The sequence below is a fragment of the Mustela lutreola genome, chromosome 11, assembly GCF_030435805.1.
Source record: "Mustela lutreola isolate mMusLut2 chromosome 11, mMusLut2.pri, whole genome shotgun sequence".
Taxonomy (NCBI): domain Eukaryota; kingdom Metazoa; phylum Chordata; class Mammalia; order Carnivora; family Mustelidae; genus Mustela; species Mustela lutreola.
The window spans coordinates 48,485,640-48,504,454 of NC_081300.1; the positions used below are offsets into that span (position 1 = coordinate 48,485,640).

Genomic DNA, 18,815 nt, shown 5'->3' on the forward strand with positions numbered 1-18,815 from the left:
GCGGCCTAACCCTCCCCTTTCTCAGTTGATAGACTCAGATAGTAACCACACCCTAGGTCGGATCTGGGGGCTTTTTGTGTTTTTTTTTTAAGCAGATAGAATTCTTCCACACCCCTTAAAGTAAGCCTCTTGCCTCACAGTTAAGTGGCACTGTTGGTCTCCAGAACTTCAGAGACACCTGGGGATAAGAAAGGAGTTCATCTTTATTTCAAGTTTACCTGGTGTCAAGTACAATGCTTGTCAGTTCACATACAGCATTTCATTTAATTTCACAACAACCCCAGAAGACGTCCCATTACTCTCGCTCTACAAATAAGTATACATGGAGGGAGTCAGGAAAGTCAAATATCACGACCACGTTTGCACAGCCGTAAGTGGAAATGCAGGGTTTAAGTCGAGACCTGTCTTCTTCCAAAGTCTTGGTTCTTCCCAGGATCCTCTATAGTTCCCTAAGTTTCAAGGAAGCTAATACAGAAGGTGAGTCTACCTGTCATTACCCGGAGTTTGTGCTGGGAACATGTCTTTTTAATGAGGCATACTTTTTTAAAAAGTATTTTTTAACCTAAAAACACGTCTCAAACACTGACTAGATGAACGACATCATCACATTACCATGATAAGACGACACCCCTTTTCTGGTTCATAAACATGTGATGTCAATTTTTAATACCATCTGAAAACACAGTCCTATCCAAAAAGTGAAGCAATCACAAGCTGTGAATTCCTAACAAGTCTCTGCGAATCTTGTACCCACACTAGAGGAGCAGAGAAATGCGGTCTTAAAAGGGAGAAGAAAACGTTAAGGTGCGTGAAGTCTAAACATCCAAGCAGAAGCCCAGAAGAACCCAGTGACTTGCCCAGAGTCACACAGCTAGACCATGGTAAGCCAGGCTCAGGTCTGGGCAGACGGGAGTCAACAGCTCCCGCCCTTCAGGAAAACACCCTCGTACAGAACGGTCCCCACCCAGGGACAAGCCTACGGAAGTCCCCAGTATTAGTCCACACGATGCTCTGAAAATAATTTTTAGATGTAATTAACATATGAGCAGTAAGCTGAGTTAAACAATTACCCTGCATAAGAAGGGTGGGCCTCATCCAGTCAATGGCAGGCCTTAAGACTTTCCAAAGAAGAAACGCCTCCTCAGGAATGCAGCATAGAAATGGGGCCAGAGTTTCCAGACTACTACCCTACAAAGGAGACTCAAGACTCCAACATCAACTCTTACTTTTCATCTTCAACTCATTTCTCCTACCTTCCACTCCCTGCCTCCGGCAACCACCCATCTCTTGTCTGCATCTGAGTTTGGGTTTTTGCAGAGGGCTTTGTTTTTGTTTTAGATTCCATATGTAAGAAAGATCAGATGGTTATTTGTCTTTCTCTGCCCAACTTATTTCACTTAGAATAATGCCCTCAAGGTACATCCATGTTCTCACAAATGGCAAGATTTCCTTTTTTATGGCTGAGTAATACTCACAGATGTCTCTCTCTTATTGTCTCCATCTGTCCATCCACTGATGGACACCTACATGACTTCTGTATCTTGGCTATTGTAAATAACGCGGCAGTGAACAGGGAGTGCATGTATCTTTCTCCAGATAAATACCCAGAAGTGGAATTGCTGGATCATATCACAGTCCCTTTTTTTCTACTGGCTGCACCAAGTTGCATTCCCACCGAGAGTGCATGCACAAGGGTCCCCTTTCCTCCACAGCCTCACCAACACTTGTTTATCATCTTTCTGATGCTAGCCCTTCCAACCGGTGGGAGGAAATATCTCCTGCAGTTTGGATTTGCACTTCCCTCCTGACTAGGGCCACGGAGCACCTGCACATGCATCTGTTGGCCATGTACGTGTCTTCTTTGGAAAAATGTCTATTCAGATCTGCGCGATTTTTAATTAGATTTTTTGTTTTATTGCCACTGAACTGTATGGGTTATTCATGTATTTTGGATATGAGCCCCTTATCAGATACGTAATTAGCAAATATAGTCTCCCATTCATTAGATTGCTTTTTCATTTTGTCTGATGGCTTCCATTGCCATGCAGCAGCTTCTTAGTTTCATCTTCACTTTTGTCTTTGATTTTGGGGTTTGATTCAAAAAACCATCACGAGGACCTTCATTAAGGTGCTTACCACCTATGCTTATTTTTTTAGTTTTATGGTTTCAGTTTTTATATTCAAGTCTTTGATTAGTTTTTGCGTATGGTGTCACAATGGTCCAGTTTTGTTCTTTTTCATGTGGCTGCCCAGTTTTCCCAACATCATTTACTGAAGAGATTGACCTTTCCCCATTATACGTTTTTGGCCCCTCTGTTGTAAATGAACTGACCATATGTGTGCAGGTCTATTACTAGGCTATATATTCTGTTCGACTGATCTACGTGCTTTTCTGCCAATATCACACTGTTTTAATTACTATGTTTTTATAATATATAGTTTAAAATCAGGGAGCATGCCTCCAAATTTCTTCTCAAGATTCCTTTGGCTGGTTGGGTATTTCATGGTTCCATTCAAATTTCAGGATTATTTGCTTTTTCTGTGAAAAAATGCCCTTGGAATTTTGATGGAGATTGCACTAAGTATGTTGACTGCCTTTATTTTAACAACACTGATTCTTCCACTCTGCGAGTATGAAATGTCTTTCATTTATGTCTTCCATTTCATTCATGTCTTGTAGTTTTCAGTTCACAGGTCTTCCACCTCTTGATTAAATTTACTCCTAGGTATTTTATTCTTTTTGATGCAATTATAAATGGACTTGCTTCCCTAATTTCTCTTCCTGGTAGTTTATTAGTGTACAGAAACACAACAGATTTTTGTGTATTGCTTCTGTATCCTGCAACTTTACTGAATTTGTTTACTGATTTTTCGAATGGAGTCATTAGGGCTTTCATGAGGGTGTTCTATATATGTGATCCGCAAATAGTGACAGTTTTACTTCTTCCCTTCCAACCTGGATGGCTTTTCTTTTTTTTTTTTCCTTATAATTGCTTATAATAGGACTTCCAACACTATGGTGAATAAAAGTGGTGAGAGTGGACATCCTGTCTTGTTCCTGACCTTAGAGGAGAAGCTTCCAGCTTTCCACTGCTGAGTGTGCTGTTAGCTTAGGGCTTGTCATACATGGCCTTTATCTTGTTGAGGTACATTCCTTCTATACCCACTTAGTTGAGAGTTTTTATCATAAATGGGTGTTGATCCAACATCAACTCTTCACGGAGTTATCAGCTTGCTGGCCTGCCCTATGGATTTCAGACTTGCTATCCGCGCCCCCCCATCACTGCATGAGCCAATTCCTTAGAGGGAGGGGAAAAGAGAAGAGAATATACACACAGAGATAATATATACATGCACATGCAAATACACATACAAAAGTACACACACGTACATGTACCTATGCATATATGGTTCTGTTTCTCTGGAGAACCCTAACAGAGGATGAATGAATGAATGTGATTCTTCTAGGTTGCATATGGGAAATAAAAAGCAACTAAATCAGTGAGTGTTTACTTCATAAATGCAGTATAGTAGAACCATGCTCAGAGTTATAAATGCTGTTCCTCCCTTCGCAAAGCTTCACAAAGCCAGGTTGACATGGTAATATCACTCTTCTTTCTGAACACTGAACACTGCAGCCTGGAGAGTTTAAGCAACTTGGTCAAGCCACAGACCTGATGTGTGGAGCCAGGATTCAAAACGTGTTGACTGCATGACTCCGAAGGCCACATTCCTTCCCCCCTCATCGCACTTCTGACTTACTTGTAACATCATGAAAAGTCAAACGTGGAGAGATCTCAGGGAAAATGGAGCAGGCCACAATGTCAACTGCTTTGAAGAGTTTGGTCAAGGAAGGACAGCTGAACCGAGAAGCCTCCTGCACGGCCCCCATCGAAGATACAGCCACCAACCACAGGGTTTCTCTGGTCAGTTCCAAAGTAAAGGAACCTCTCACTCATTTGGAAAGGAAAGGAGGCACCGTCTAGGAATGTCTCCTGGAAGGATTCAACTAGAAATTTCAGCAATGAATCTAGTGGTATCAAAGTATGAGAAATAACAAGTATTCAACAAAACATAAATGGGGAAAAAAATTTTTTTTAAAAGTCCTGGTCAAAAGTAGGTAAGGAATAAGAAGTGTGTAAGAAAGAGCATAGGGATGATTAAGAGTTACAGAAACATTAAATATTACATAATCTATGCCAGTGCGTTCCCCACAGACCAACTGGTATTCAGTAGGTCTTTATAAATGACAGGTACTACACACAACACGCGCTCCCAATACGATTTACCACAAGTAAGATGGATTGTGTTCTCAAAGTGTACGGTTCTCCGAATTAAATACACAGGGTTTACAAAGTTCATTCGACTGGAGTCATCACTCTCAGCTAGCTTAGCTACTGGTCATTGCCCAGCAGATTGAAGCCAGAGATCTTCCCTCTGCCAGATTCAACAAGGGAGCATAAAGAATGCAGTCTCTTATTTACAAGCTGTGAGGCCTACAAAAACTTTGCAGAGTGTATCTGTCCATTTGGTGATAAATGATCTCCAGGGGCTCAGAAAGGGAAGCTGTTTGGGTTAGCAAGTTTAGGTGTTTGTCCCGATTTCCTGCTCTCACAATATTTTCATTTATTCCAGCAAATACAGCCTGATAATTCACTGGAGACTGATGGGTCATTTGTGCTACTCCCTAAAGGTAACTCTGAGCTGGTGTTTGGGGACATACGCAATCTCTGAACAACTCTATTGGCCCAAGTCTCAGTAGCTTGTTAATTTCTAAACTGATTAACGAAGCAAGCAATGCTTAGAGTAGTAGAAGTTACTAGCCTCTGCCAAAGGCCAAATTTTTGCTCACAGTGTTTGGTCCTCTAGTTTCACTTAGTGACCTCTCAGCCTAGCCCAGAGCCAAGGCCACTGAGTCAGAAGCCTGGAAACCCGGGGTCCACAGGCCAGCACGACTTAACTTCTCAAGACTCAGTTTCCTCTGCTGAACCTCAGGAAGGTCCCTTCCATTTCTCTAGTTAAATGAATCCATGATCTCTAAGTGAACAAGTACATTAGAAGGTATGTATTTCCTCATCGGAACGCCACCAAGATCAGGGCTTCCCACCAATACCCAGGCCTCCAGCAGTGCAAACAGAAACTGCATGTCCCCTCAGAAAAAAACAGAGAATAAACTGAAAGAGGATAGGAAAATTCAGAATGATTCTGGGAAACAAGCTCAATATACACTTAGCATATGTAACAACTAATTAGAAAAATGAGACTCTTAGTATCAGAAAGTATGAAACACCTAGAGATAAACTTCACTAGAAACATGTACAAGATCTAAATGGCAAGTTTAAAATGCTAATGGGGGATGCAAACAAAAAATATCTGAACAAATGAAATGATATACTTCAGCCTGGACAGGAAGATATTAATTCTCCCTAATTCAAAACTTTAGTTATTATCCCAATAAAAATACCAGTAGGTTTTTTTTATTTTAACTGAACAAGTCGAATTTAAAGTTTGTATGGTAAATAAAGTGAAAATAGTGATCAAGTTCTCATTTTTTAAAAAAGATTAATGAAAAGGAGTTAGCCCTCTTGATATATAGAATTGTAAAGCAATTTGGGATCAAAGCATGAATAAACAGATCATTGACACAGAATAGAAAAATCCAGAAATAGAGCCAAATATATATAAAAATTTATATTATATATATCCACATAAGAATTTATACAAGAATACATATACATAGGAGAATCTACATATTTTTTTAATTCCCATTTTGAATCAGCGGGAGGTAAATGGATTATTCAAGAAATGATGCTGGGACAATTCGGTTACCATTTGGAAAAACATAAGGTTAAATATATATTCTACATATTACAACCACCAAAAACAAAAATTCCAGATGGAACAAAATGTAAACCTCAAAAGCAAAACCATAAAAGTACTAGAAGAAAACACGAGATTAAAAAAAATCTTAACAGTGGAGGAGGCTTTCCTAAATATTATGCAAAACTCCAAAGCCATAAAAAACAAGATTGATAAACTGAAATACCTTTAAAAAAGAAAAAATCATCATGGTTTCTTTTAAAAGTATACACAAAGTCAAACAAAAAACCAGGAATAAATATCTTTAAAGTGTATTTCAGACAAAAGGCTAATGTCCTTCATATACAAAGAGCTTCTCAAATCAATGAAACCAGTAACCCAGTAGAAAAAATGGGTAAAGAATATGAACAAAATTGGGCAAAGAATTCACATAGAAGACTACACACATGGCTCTTAATCATAGGAAAAAAATGTTCAACTGTATTCACAATAAGATAAATGCAAAACAAAACTCAAGAGATGCAAAAATGACAAAAATCAGAATGTTTGCTAACAAACGTATTTGGCTATGGGAAAACATGCAGTCTTGTACATTGTCTGTGGGGAATGCAAACTGAACCAACCTCTGTAGGACCAATTAAAAGTAGAGATACCCCTTGACTCAGTAATGCCACTTCTAGAAACTTACCTTATAGGTATATCTGCATCTGAGTGAAATCACACAGATAAGGGATAATTGCAGCACTGCTCCAATAGCAAAAGACTGCAAACAAATATTCTTCAGTAAGGCACTGATTAAATAATGAACTACCCATAGTAGTGAAAAAAGCAGTTAGTACGCTACTAGGTATGTAAAAAAAAATGAGTATATATACTTGCATATGCTTATGTATGCATTGATAGTCAGTGCATATAATCAATACAAGAAATAAATTACATCTGGGAGAAGAACAGAATGGCTGGGGGAATAAAGTATAAGAAGGGCAATTGTTTTTCACTGTATTCCAATTTTTAACCTTTGAATTTTATACTATTCAAGCAATTTTATAATTAATGCAAGGCCAAAAAATGCACAATCTTCAGCCTTACAGGAGCTGCACAATCAGATTCTCTGGGGAAGGAGTCAGGGGCTGTGCAATTTTAACACACACAATGCATGATTCTCATGCAAACAGAAGTCTGAGTACCCCTAACAGAGAGCATCATTAGTAATGTTCACTTAGCAAAGTAATAATAGCAACAATGATGTAAGCACTAATGAACACTTATTTAAAAAGATAAAGCCCAAGACACCACTGCCAACATCTTGCACAATTTTTTCTGAACAAAAAAATTTCTTGGCACAACCAGGCATAGAAAGACTTGGCACCACAATGAAGCATTCCTTGTTCTCTCGTGTTCGGTTTTAACCACTATTAATAACTTTGCTGGCTTTTTACACTTTGCAGAAGGCTTTACTCATCTTTTGTGCCAGGTAAGGGCATTAACAAGCCTTACTTGGAGTGCCATAAGTAAATTGCTCAAAATTCCTTCAAACTCTTTCCCTTATTTTCTCGCTAACTACACCCTACCTTCCGTGTTCTAAAGAAACGTGTTGTGGTTAGAAATACATTAATTAACTAGGTGTCTTCAATCCAGGTAGACCTATATTGCAAATCACAATAACAGATTTCTGAGATGCTGAGGGAGAGGAGGACCACCTAGCATCATGTCTCAGGCAATTTTGGCTTCCTTTCTGCGTTCTTCAGTTTCTTCCCCTTTAAATCGAGATGAGAAATAGTAGGATGGAGAGAGTAAGAGCACGTGCTTTGGAGCTGGACTGCTGGGGCTCAAATCCTAGCTGTGCAACCGTGTAACCTTGGGCAAGTTACTTCTCTGTGCCTCTGCAGACACATCTGTAAAATGGGGATAGCACCACTTCGTTCCCTTGGGATGAGGATTACATGTATGGACATTTGTGCAACACTTTGTACAGAAACTCGTTATGTCTGAGCTAGATAAACATTTGCTATTTCAGACCAGTTTTGGAGTGTTAAAGGAACAGAATTCACAAAAAGAGATAAAACCCCAAGGACGGGTGGAAAGACCCGCAGGAAAACTCTCAATGGCTAAAGAGAAGACACAAAAAGCAAACAATGAAAAGCTGGTTGTTTCCAAGAAATAAAAAACCAACTGCAAGATATTGTAGCAATGGGCCAAGCAAAGCAAAGCTGTTTTTTCCTTGTTCTGCGGACGACTCAGCTGCCAGACGTTTCCATTTTCCGGTCTGGGTCCATATCGCTGTATTAAGTTTTGTGTCGGGGCCCCAGACCAAGCAGGTTCGGCATGAGTGGTTAGGGCAGTACCTCTTACAAAGCCTCTATGTTCCTGAGTATGATCAGGCTTCTCACCCTCTGTGGCTTAAGGCAGCAGGCAGATAGCACGTGCACTCCGTAGACCAGAACCCGTGGTGGTGAGACTGGAAGACAGCTACAAGAGAGTCCAACTCCATCAGCTTCCCACAGGCACACCATCGCCTCACCCCTGGGCCCGTGGGCAGCAAATGCTGATGGGAGGACCTCCGAGCAGCCATGCTGCCTGATTTCCACATTTTATGGTTGCTCAGAGACAGAGGTCCAGAGGGAGGAAATGACTTGCCCCAAAGTGAAGAGATACCAAGATCATTACCTTACCGCAGATTCAAACCTCTGACGACTGAAATAGAAGCCCCTCCACTAATTAAAATACTATTATTTCATCTTTAATTGCTGTTTTAGGCTGTTTTTTAAATGTCCGCTCTTTAAAAATGAAAAACAAAAAAAAAGCTTCCAAGCGAGTTTCTCTTTTAACTAGGACAGTATTAATTAACAGCAGCTTCTCTGGGCTAGCTCCCAAGCAGGAAAGCACAGCGCAGACCAGCCGTCCCACTCATTCTCGGGTGCAGTGTTGGGAGATGCGAGTACCTGATGGGAGCGTGGTCGCTTGCTCTAAGGTCTACCTCGGGGGTTCAACGTGCACCTGCCCCTTCCTAACTTTTCTTGAGAACCTCTGCGTTAAGTATCAACCATAAATTTTATCCAGAGCACCTACAAACTTACTGAGGCTTTCAGCCCTCCTAGTAGTTGACATCTGCATAGGATTCCTCTGCAGGTCCTACAGATGGATCCTACAGATGGATCCCACCTTGTCTCGCACACCCCAGCACCCCCGTTGCAGCAGAAGGTTCGGCCACACAAAATTTATCTCAAAGCCTCCAACAGCCAGAGCTGTAGGTACCGAATTTTTACAACAAACCCTGTTTTTGAAAAATCTGGTCTAAAAAACGTATTGGTCTTTCTGACTTAAAATAATTAAAATTCATATCTGACTGCCCATCAGAGCTTCTGAGCAGGGGATAGGTAACGACTGTTGCCAAGCTGACTTGGTTATTTCAACCCAGAAACAAAAGGCATTTTCATCAGCAAGAGCTGCCTTGCCCTGAATGAGTGTTTGATCCTGCTGCCGACCTGGCCTTGCCTACACAGTTATTTCCTCGTCAGAGTCCCAGATTCGAAGACCCCATGGAAAATGCCAGGACGTAGAACTGAACGCACCACAGCTGCCACACTGCCCTGAACTCCCAGTAGCCTGGAACCCGGCCCAACTACCGGAGACTTACTGCATTGCCCTCCCAGCAGCTCATCTAGCTATGGGCTGAAATTGCATCAAGTTTCCAAGGACTGGGGAAAACATTTCCCATGAGCAAGAAGTTCATTTATTTGCAGGGGGAAATGAATGGCTCCCTTTGCTTTCCTGACCCTCCCACAGGCACCGGGAAACACCATAGTGACCCCGGAAAGAGACTCCAGACAGAGCCTTCGGTGACGGAAGGTGGCCTGAAATGGACAGGCGACAGTAATTCTGCCACCCATGGTAATGTGGTCCTGAGCCTGAGATGCACCATCTATTTAAACGCCCTCCCTTTAGAAACAGGACTTGTTTTTCGTAGGTCACCCTCTACCGGAATAGTGCTGACATCACTATTTGAAACAAATTATCTAAGTTCTTTATACAATCACAGGTGAGAAAGTTATGGTTTAAAGGCCTACTTTGGGAGAGTTCATGGTGTTAGGACAGGCTACACACATACGCATACACGCAGCCCCACTCCCCTCGTTCTTGCTCCTTGTACTTTATGAAAGCTTGAACTCCTTCCCTTTTGTGTTCTTTAAAAACAAAACAAAACAAAAAAAAAAAGTGAGCTTTAGCAACCCAATGGTGTGCTGGGTTTGGAAGCAGCAACATCTAACACCATCCACAGGAAAAAAGATGATCTGAAAGCCCCAAAACGAATAATTCATTTTCCAACCAACTCAACTCTTAACAACTCATTTTATTTTATTTAACTCAATTCTTACTCTCAACTTATTAACTCTTTAATGAACTCCCAACCCACCAGAAAGCACTGAAAGTAATGGGAATCAGAAGAGAAAAAATAGGAAAAAAGTAGTCAGGTTATGATTTTCTTCTGCTCTCAGACTAACCCTGTTCTTTTAAATAGTCAGCCAAACTCAGCACGGTCTCTCTTGTGCCTCCTCCGTCCATCCCTCCAACTCTGCCACCCCCCTGGGCTGAGGAAATCCCCCATTTCACTCACCCCACACTTGTTCAGAAAGTACAAGCTGAGTCAAGGGACATCATACCCTCACAGACCATGAACTTCTGAATACCCCACAGAGAGTAAGGCATTCCAAACCCTCATGTGGTTAAAGCACTTGCCACCCTCCCTCCAAGTCAGCACTTAATGCTTACTCTGTGCCCACACTGCTCTGGGCAATTCATACGGGTTCTCTCATTTAATCCTGAGAGTCATATGCTAACTGGACTGGTTTTAACAAGGAGGAGAATGAGAAGAGGGTAACCTCACCCAAGGTCAAAGAGCCACTGGTGCAGGTAGAAGAGGGACCTACCTGAAGCCTGGCAGTCTGACTCTACCAGATCATTCTTCTAGCCCACTGTAGAGGTAGCAGGGTGCATGTGGGACTCTGTGGCTTCCGCAGGTACACATACCAGAGTCTCACTTGCATTACTGACCACCACAAAGCAAAATTCCGCCCCCTTGGAAGACTCAATGTAGAGTGACTATCAGCGCACAAGGAAGAAAGAAGTAAAACATGTCCCACATTTCAGGAGCCAAAATGAAATGGCAGAATCCTGGTTTTCTGTTGTGAAATAGTCTCCTGGTTTCCTGAAATCCAGAGACTGTCCAGATCACCTCCTACCTTCTGGAAGAGTGTTAAGGACTTCAACCTCAGATGAGCTGGGAGACTTCAGTGGCAAGAGGAGAACTAGAAGGGGAAAACAATTCTGTTTCTGGGTTGTAAGAGTGTCTTTGAAGACTCCGGACTCTCTAAATGTTTTCAAGGATGAGTCCCTACACACAAGGCTTATCATCTCAGATACTGTCATAGACATGGGTCCTTTTCACTTATAAAAGTCATTTCCCCAATGATAACTGAAGGCGCTAACTAACTCCATGTGCCAACTTCAAATAAACAAAGGAAGAAAGCAGTTCCAAAAGGACAATTCATTGGAAGTCAGAAGGCAGTTTGCAAACACCACGTGCACTTGTTTTATGTGAGTATCTCTAGCCACATACAATATCCAAATGAAACTAAAAGGGAAGGAACTCACTGTACAGAAGACAAAACAATACCCTTTTTATTTTTGAAACTTTGGAGAAATGTTTCCATACGCCATCCCATTTAAAAAAAAAAATTAATGTAAACCAACCTGCCTGTGGGTCAGTCATGCTATAGACTTCATCGTAGTGTGTACAGATGCCTAGAATATTTACAAATGTTATCTGTTAGGTAGTCAAGTTTTGTTGCAATTTTTCCAGCACGTATTCCACAGTAAGAATGAAGAGGGGATCCTGGTATTCTTGTATAAAAATTCTTAACAGATGGTTAAAGGCAATTTTCCTGAGAGAAGATTTGTTCTTGAAATATTTTTTCTTTCGCAATTGGAAATATAGAAATGGGATGCAGTTGTAGAAGGCGGCTAAGAATGTCTACGTTAACATTTTTTTCTTTTAAATTATTTAAGTACCATTAAGTTAAAATGTTTACATTCATTATAAAAAATGTTGTTAAATCTTATGCAAATGATTTAACACTGATTGCTGCAACGCAAATTGCACTTTTTAAAAAAATTATTGTTTACATGGAAGAAAAATATCTTGTTTGCTACCCTGTTTACAAATCCCGACTGACTACAGATCAGTCACACAATATGCACTTTGAGAGAACGTCAGTCACAGTGTACGTTAGTCATTAACGCAGTCTCGCGAACTGAGTCACAGTTCTGACTCAGCCTCCAGAGGTGTGTGTACCAAATGGCCTCAAATGGTCTTCTCCATGAAAGCAGGTGAAATTCAGGTGTGGAAAAGGTACGAAGAAATTCTGGAACAACCAAAACCAATCAGAAGAAGCACATGATTTGGGGCAATACACATAAAACCTTTTAAAAAAAAAAAAAAAAAATTTCTTTCAATATTCCTTTGCAGGCAAGGCCCCAGTCCTAGTCCCAGTTTCAGGAAGTGGCGCGGCAGACATGAGGTGCCCCTGGCAGGCCCAGAGGCAGGCTGGCTGAAGGGGCCGTGGACAGGGAGGAGGCAACAGGCTGTGGGCTGCACCAGCCCTTCCCTGGAAGCTCTCCGTCTTTTCTCGGGCTCTTCAGAGACGGGGGTAGGGTGGTAAGGCAGAGCAGGCTTCGAGGGAAAGGAAAATACATCTCTTTCAAAGTAAAGGCACGGAAATCACGCATCAGAGGAATGTTCCATCAGCATGCTCCCCCTGGTATGGCTGGCTTGACCCAATGCCCACAGGCCATGCGGCCTTCTGCTCCTGGGCAGTGGGCTCAGGCCAGGGCGAGGGCGCACCAGGAATCCTGTCTCACCGAAGATGTGACTTCGGCCGGCGAGGCCAGGCTGACGCCTATGTACAACCCATCTTGACCTGAGTACTTGAGCTCGCTGTTCTCGGGATTAGTGCTCTCTCCTGTGCCAGACATCACCGAGGCGCCCGCCTGGCGGAAGAGAGGGACAGAGAGTGAAAAGAGAAGGGGAGAGTCAGTTATCCGTTAAGTCTGTCAGGCGGCACTCTCCTGCAAGGAAAAACCTGGGGTCAAAGGAGATGGGCAGTGGGGCCAGCCGGAACATGGAGCCATTGGCCTCAGCCTGGCCGTGTAAACTCCTAAAACACTTTCCTGTGAACTTGGGAGCTCATGGCAGCAATCACCCAGCAAAATGCACAGCTGGACCCAGGCGGGAGGCCTATTTGTAAGAAAGCACCGAACTCTGAATTCACTCTCCTTTCTGAGAGTGACACAAACCACATCACCTGGGTGAACAGGTCTCCGTGATGCCCACGAAATCTACACGTTTATAGAGAAAACGGAGTACGCCGACCACCCCCCGCCACACACACACACACACACACACGCACACACAGCAGAGCCACCGCTTAGTGCTTATGCCAGAAAGTCTAAGATAGAAAAGCTATGCACCTTAGCAAGGCCTAATAAATGAAATTTTTGAGCACCGACTTCAAGGAAAATTAACTCGTGCATACACAGGTTTTAGTATCTACCGCATTTACCTTTAACTCTTGCAAGGAGAACGGGCCGTTTTGAAAGCAGAGCACAATATAAAGAAAATACTAACACCCAGTACCTGTCATGACTGTGGCCATGATTTGTTGAAGCCAAAGGTCACTGTTCTCTTGTTTCATTCCTTCCCTCCATCCAAATGAGAAAAGCCAAATAGAAAACATGATGTAACTTAGTAGAATCAAACCAAAAGAACTAAAATCATGTTTAGACTACAGGCTGAGAAAAGTTGCCTTTGACTTAAAAAGAAAAAAAAAAAAAAAAATCTAGCCATGACTAGCAGGACACCCAGGCAGCTCCATGTGGCTCCGAGGTCAGGGTCAGTGTCGTGAACAATACCCAGAGAGACAGTGCCCCGTTCACACACAGTGCCCCTGGAGGTTGAAGAAGCTCCAGTATGTCAACAACAACAATGTCTTCTTGGAGCATCCTTACCAATCTGAGCTAAGGCACACATCCACCTCCAGTATAAGAACTTGGCCTGTACGCATGCATCAGCCTGCAGAACATTCCACGGTTCCCTCCAGCGACACGCAGTGCTGACAGCCAGGTACAGGAAACACAGGGTGTTTCCCTCAGCATTTATATGCATGCTGTGCCTAGTTAAGAAGTTAAGGATCTAGGGGCACCGAGTGGGGTCCTGGGATCCAGTCCCGCATCAGGCTCCCTACTCAGCAAGGTGTCTGCTTGGCCCTTTCCCTTCGGCCTGAAAGCCCAGAACCTCGCCTTAAGTCAGACAGACTAAATGAGCTCACGGAGAATCGCAGTCCAGAGCAGGCTTGAAGACCTACAAGGCATGAAGAGGAGCCTTGCTAGGCCAAGTCTGAGACAGATGCCCCTGGGGGGTGGGGGCGGGGGGGGGGACAGCATCTTCAGTCTGTCAAAAGACCAATGTCCCTTCCATGATTTGGACAAAAGCATCCTGAAACCTGAGAAGCTAGCACCTGGGGAAACTGAGTGAGGGGTATAGGAGGAGCCCTCTGCATCACCTTTACAACTTCTCTATAATCCTAAGATCATTCCAAAAAAAGTTTGTTAAAAAATTTAAAAATAGGGGCACCTGGGTGGCTCAGTGGGTTAAACCTCTACCTTCGGCTCAGGTCATGATCTCAGGGTCCTGGGATGAAGCCCAGCATCAGGCTTTCTGCTCAGCAGGGTGCCTGCTTCCCAATCCCCTCTCTCTACCCACTTGTGATCTCTTGTCAAATAAATAAAATCTTTAAAAAAAAAAAAAAAAAAAAAAAAAGAGAGATGCCTGGGTGGCTCAGTCAGTTGAATCTTCGGCCTTTGCCTCAGGTCGTGATCCCAGGGTCCTGGGCAGTGTCCTGCATCGGGTACCCTGCTCAGTGGGAGCCTGCTTCTCCCTCTGCCTGCCTCTCTGCCTCTCCCCCTGCTTGTGTTCCCTCTCATGTATTTTAAAATAAGTAAGAGCTGAAGATTAAAAAAAAATCTAGCCATGATTCCATACTTAAATGACAGCTTTTCCTCCTGAAAAACTCAGAAGTCTGTTATTTCTTCCTAGCTTCCAGGGTTTTATCCCATAAATTACTGAGTATTTGCTTTTTGACATAGGCAGAATCAAAAACATCCCTTGGTCTGGCTGAGCTCATGTGACATCTACTTTAGACAAACCTGAGGCACCAGACACAGGCTGCACTGAACAGAAGGTACTCTGAGCCCCTTTGGCTCCACTCAGGGCCTGGAAGTCAATGTGGTTCTGCTCTTCATAGACCTAAACACCTGCTTTTCTCTCATCCTCAGGATAACTGCATGAGGCTGGGAAGGAGAGCTCCAGGGGGTCTGGCCATGGGAATTCCTAACTGCCCATCCCAACTTCCCCATCCCACCCCTCACAAGTAACCAACCAATCCTTCCCTTTCCTGGTGAAAATAAGGGTTTGTAAAAATCCAGTCACAATAGTACCACCACACTCTAACTTCTTTTTAACATGAGACTTAAACTGAAGGCTTTGGGTGCCTAAGAAAGCAAATTTTGTGAAGTCATTAAGATGAGTGAAACTTAAAATAGGTTTTGAAATGACTGAAATAATCCTTTCGAACGCACCAAAGCAATGTGTTTGGTTACCCATGAATATGGTAATTCACATTAGCCATTAAGTCCAGAAACTCCACTGTGAGCAAACCCAATGTGGACCCAGATTCACCCCCTGAAGAAATAATAAACAAAAGAGTGACGTTCTATTATGAAAGGACTTATCTGAGAAGGGAGCTACTAGACAACTAATACAAAGAGTGCAATTATAAATGATTTGTCCTGTTCATCCAACCTCATACTGACCTACCTAATCCCAGAAAAAGCACTAAATCCGACAGCCAAGTTTGTTTTCTGAAACAAAAAGTGTACCTGGACTGGCCCAGGAAGCAGGCTACCTCGCCTCACCAGACATGTTGAGATAACAGAGAGGTCAGGCAGCAACAGGAAACATTAGCAAGGTGCTTCTGAGAGCCAGACACTGGGACCATGAGCCCCGAAGAGACACTCAATCCCTGGACAAGCTCCCAGGCCACATACACACTGGAAAGCAACAATCATCAACTACCTATCATCAATGACAAATGAGTGACTGAGATACAGAGGTGGGGCAATAGGTCGAAAAAGGAATCAGAGGGGCAGGATTCCTGGGGACAGACCGCATGCAGCTTTGGTTCACCCATCTACTGAGTAAGGTCACCGCTTCTCCAAGCCTCCTCCCTGGGTAAACTTGCCTTCACATCACCCATCAGGCTGTGAGGAGTCAGTGCTTCTACAAGATCAGTGTGGTGATGCCTTGCAGTGCACGCAGGACACACCAGAGGCCTTCTGAAACAGGAGGATAGGCAAAGGAGGCAAGGAGACCATATGGGAGGTAAACCAGAAGGCCAGACTTAGAACTCTCTATGCCTCAGCTTCTTAGCTAGGAAATGGACATTTTTAAAAATATTTTATTTTACAGAAAAAGAGAGAATAAGCAGGGGAAGTAGCAGAGGGAAAGGACAAGCTGACTCTGCGCTGAGCACAGAGACCAATGTGGGGCTTGATCCCAGTACCCCAAGATCATGACCTGAGCCGGAATCAAGAGCCAGATGGACAATCAACTGAGCCATCCAGGCACCCCTAGAAAATGAAGAAGAGGCACCTATGTCCTAAGGTTATTACAAGAATTAAATTCATTAACATACATAAAGCATTGCCAACATTATCTGACAACGGGAAGGATGACCCAAGTATACAATACTGTCAGTATTTTATTATTCTTGCTAAGGAGCACAGACCTAATTTAATCTCCCCATGTCTGCCCTTCACCGGGCCATCACTTAGCTGAAGCAGAAGGGGAATTTATTCAGAACTAACTGAAAACCATCCACTTCAGCAATGAAATTGTTACTGACAACTCTAAAGGGGGGGAAAAAAAAAAAGGTGCCCCCTTAGCCTTTCAAAAGGCTTATGGGCCTTCTTCAAATAAACTACATTAAAGAACCCTAGTACCTTGAACATTATTCTTAATTAACACTTGAGAATTAATTCCAAAAGCTACCAACTCAAGTACCTATTATCTAGGTTGTTCAGTCAAAAAATGTTAAGCTATGGCAGACCAGGACTCCTGCATCAAAGGGCAGGCAAACCCCGAATGTCATGAGTGACCCCTATCAGCTCATCTGAAATCAAAAGCAACATCTGACGACTTTCTCAGAACAAAATGGAACAAGTGCTTGTGCCAACACTTGAAAACCTTATTTATAACGATTTAAACATAAAATACTGCCAAATACAGCTTTTGTGTATCAATCATACCTTAATTAAAAATGTTTATGTAATGATGCATAATGAGATCATAGTAATGAAATGAGACTGTGATAACCCCAGTCCCCTCATCCATGGCCAGTAGTGCTATAATGTGGTATAGGCCTTGGAAGGCAGTTAGCAAAGCTACCAAGAACCTTATAACCCCACTTAGCTATGTAATTTCACTTCTGGAATGTGTAAGGAAAGAATTCAAAGGAAGGGAAAGGCTCCACAGGGGAAGACATCCATTGCAGGTTAACTTACAATAGTGGAAACCATGGAAATAATCTAATGTCTAAGAATAAGGGATGGTTTGGAAAAGCAAGGTACATCCGCTCAATGAATTATTATGCAATTATCAAAAATAGTAAGATCACATAGCGAAGTGGAAAAAATCCTGTAATGCAGTGTTAACTGAAAAACAGCAGGGATATAAATTCTGTCATCATTACGATTTATGCACATATGAAAAGTATTTCAAGGGAACCCAGTAGCATGTGCATACAGAAGACCATCTATCAGCCATCAGTACCTTCCTTTGAATATTTTAACTGAATGGCACAAGGCAGTCTAACTTTGGGGAAGGCTTTTGAAAACATCAGCACCAGAAATACAAGCACTTGAGGGATGAGCCAGACTGGAAAGAGTCATAAAGTAGCATGAAAAAATACGGAGGAATCTGAGTGGAGGCACTAAGTGGGACCAGAAGGGACCCCCATGCACCCCTTGAAGGCATCTCCATCCATGCCACCTGCCACCGGCTGGACCCTGGCTGATGGGTGCAACGTGGCCCCAGGTACGCTGAAACGCTGAACACACTACATAAAATGGGAGAATCTGAGCTCTTGAGACCAGTATTCTGTGTGAAAAATCCAGAATCAGCACAACTCTCCTTATGAAACCTGGCTTGTCCTAATTGTTTGTCTAAACTGTCTTTCCCTCTTTGATGAAGTTCAAGAGCTACCTGATCCAAAATCAATGCAACTTGGAGGAAAAATGAAGAGAAAACTTAGAACCCTGGACCCGGAACACACCAGAAAATTGTAAGCGTAAATTCTGATTGGTGAGTATGTTTTCCCATATCTAGTTAGACCCTTGAAAGGACCCTAGTTCAGATGGCAGTTATCTGAACATAGAAATAAGCCGGCACTTCACTAACTGAAACCCACCTCACCCGCAGCGTTCCTGCAGGAGCTCTGAGGCGAGCGTTTCCACAATGCCCACAGCTGAACCATCCTTCCTCCTCTGGGCGGGCAGCTCACGCAGGCGGAGAGCCTCGCTTTCTCTGATCAAAGTGCATTATGAGGGTGGGGCAGAAATCTGTTCTGTGTTTCCATTCACGGCTTATCTGCCCTCCACCCTCCCACAGACAACTGAAAATGGAGGCACTTCCTGTTGAAAGAATGTGTTATCAGCTCCAGACTCGGCCAGGGCTTAGCACTGAACTCAGGCCAGGTTAGGTAGGAGACCCAGCTGAGTGGCTGGGCTGGCCATCTCCCTCTTCAAGGAATAAATGATTTCAGGGACTAACAACCCAGGCTTATGCCAAGCAGCCACATGGAAAATGTCCACTAGCCTGTGAA

General features: G+C 42.9%; 1 protein-coding gene across 7 annotated transcripts in view; it reads right to left on the minus strand.

The window, feature by feature from the left end:
- GATA6 (GATA binding protein 6) overlaps nt 1-18,815 on the minus strand; it is a 131,455-nt gene that overhangs the window by 88,257 nt on the left and 24,383 nt on the right. For 6 of the 7 annotated variants that reach the window (XM_059140488.1, XM_059140494.1, XM_059140492.1 and 3 more), the window contains one exon: nt 11,475-12,867. The exons of the other annotated variant lie outside the window; for it this stretch is intronic. In XM_059140488.1, the coding sequence (XP_058996471.1) occupies nt 12,700-12,867 (168 nt within the window). In that variant the 3' untranslated portion in view covers nt 11,475-12,699. Of the gene's footprint in view, nt 1-11,474; nt 12,868-18,815 lie in introns of those variants that run through there. 7 annotated transcript variants of the gene reach the window in all.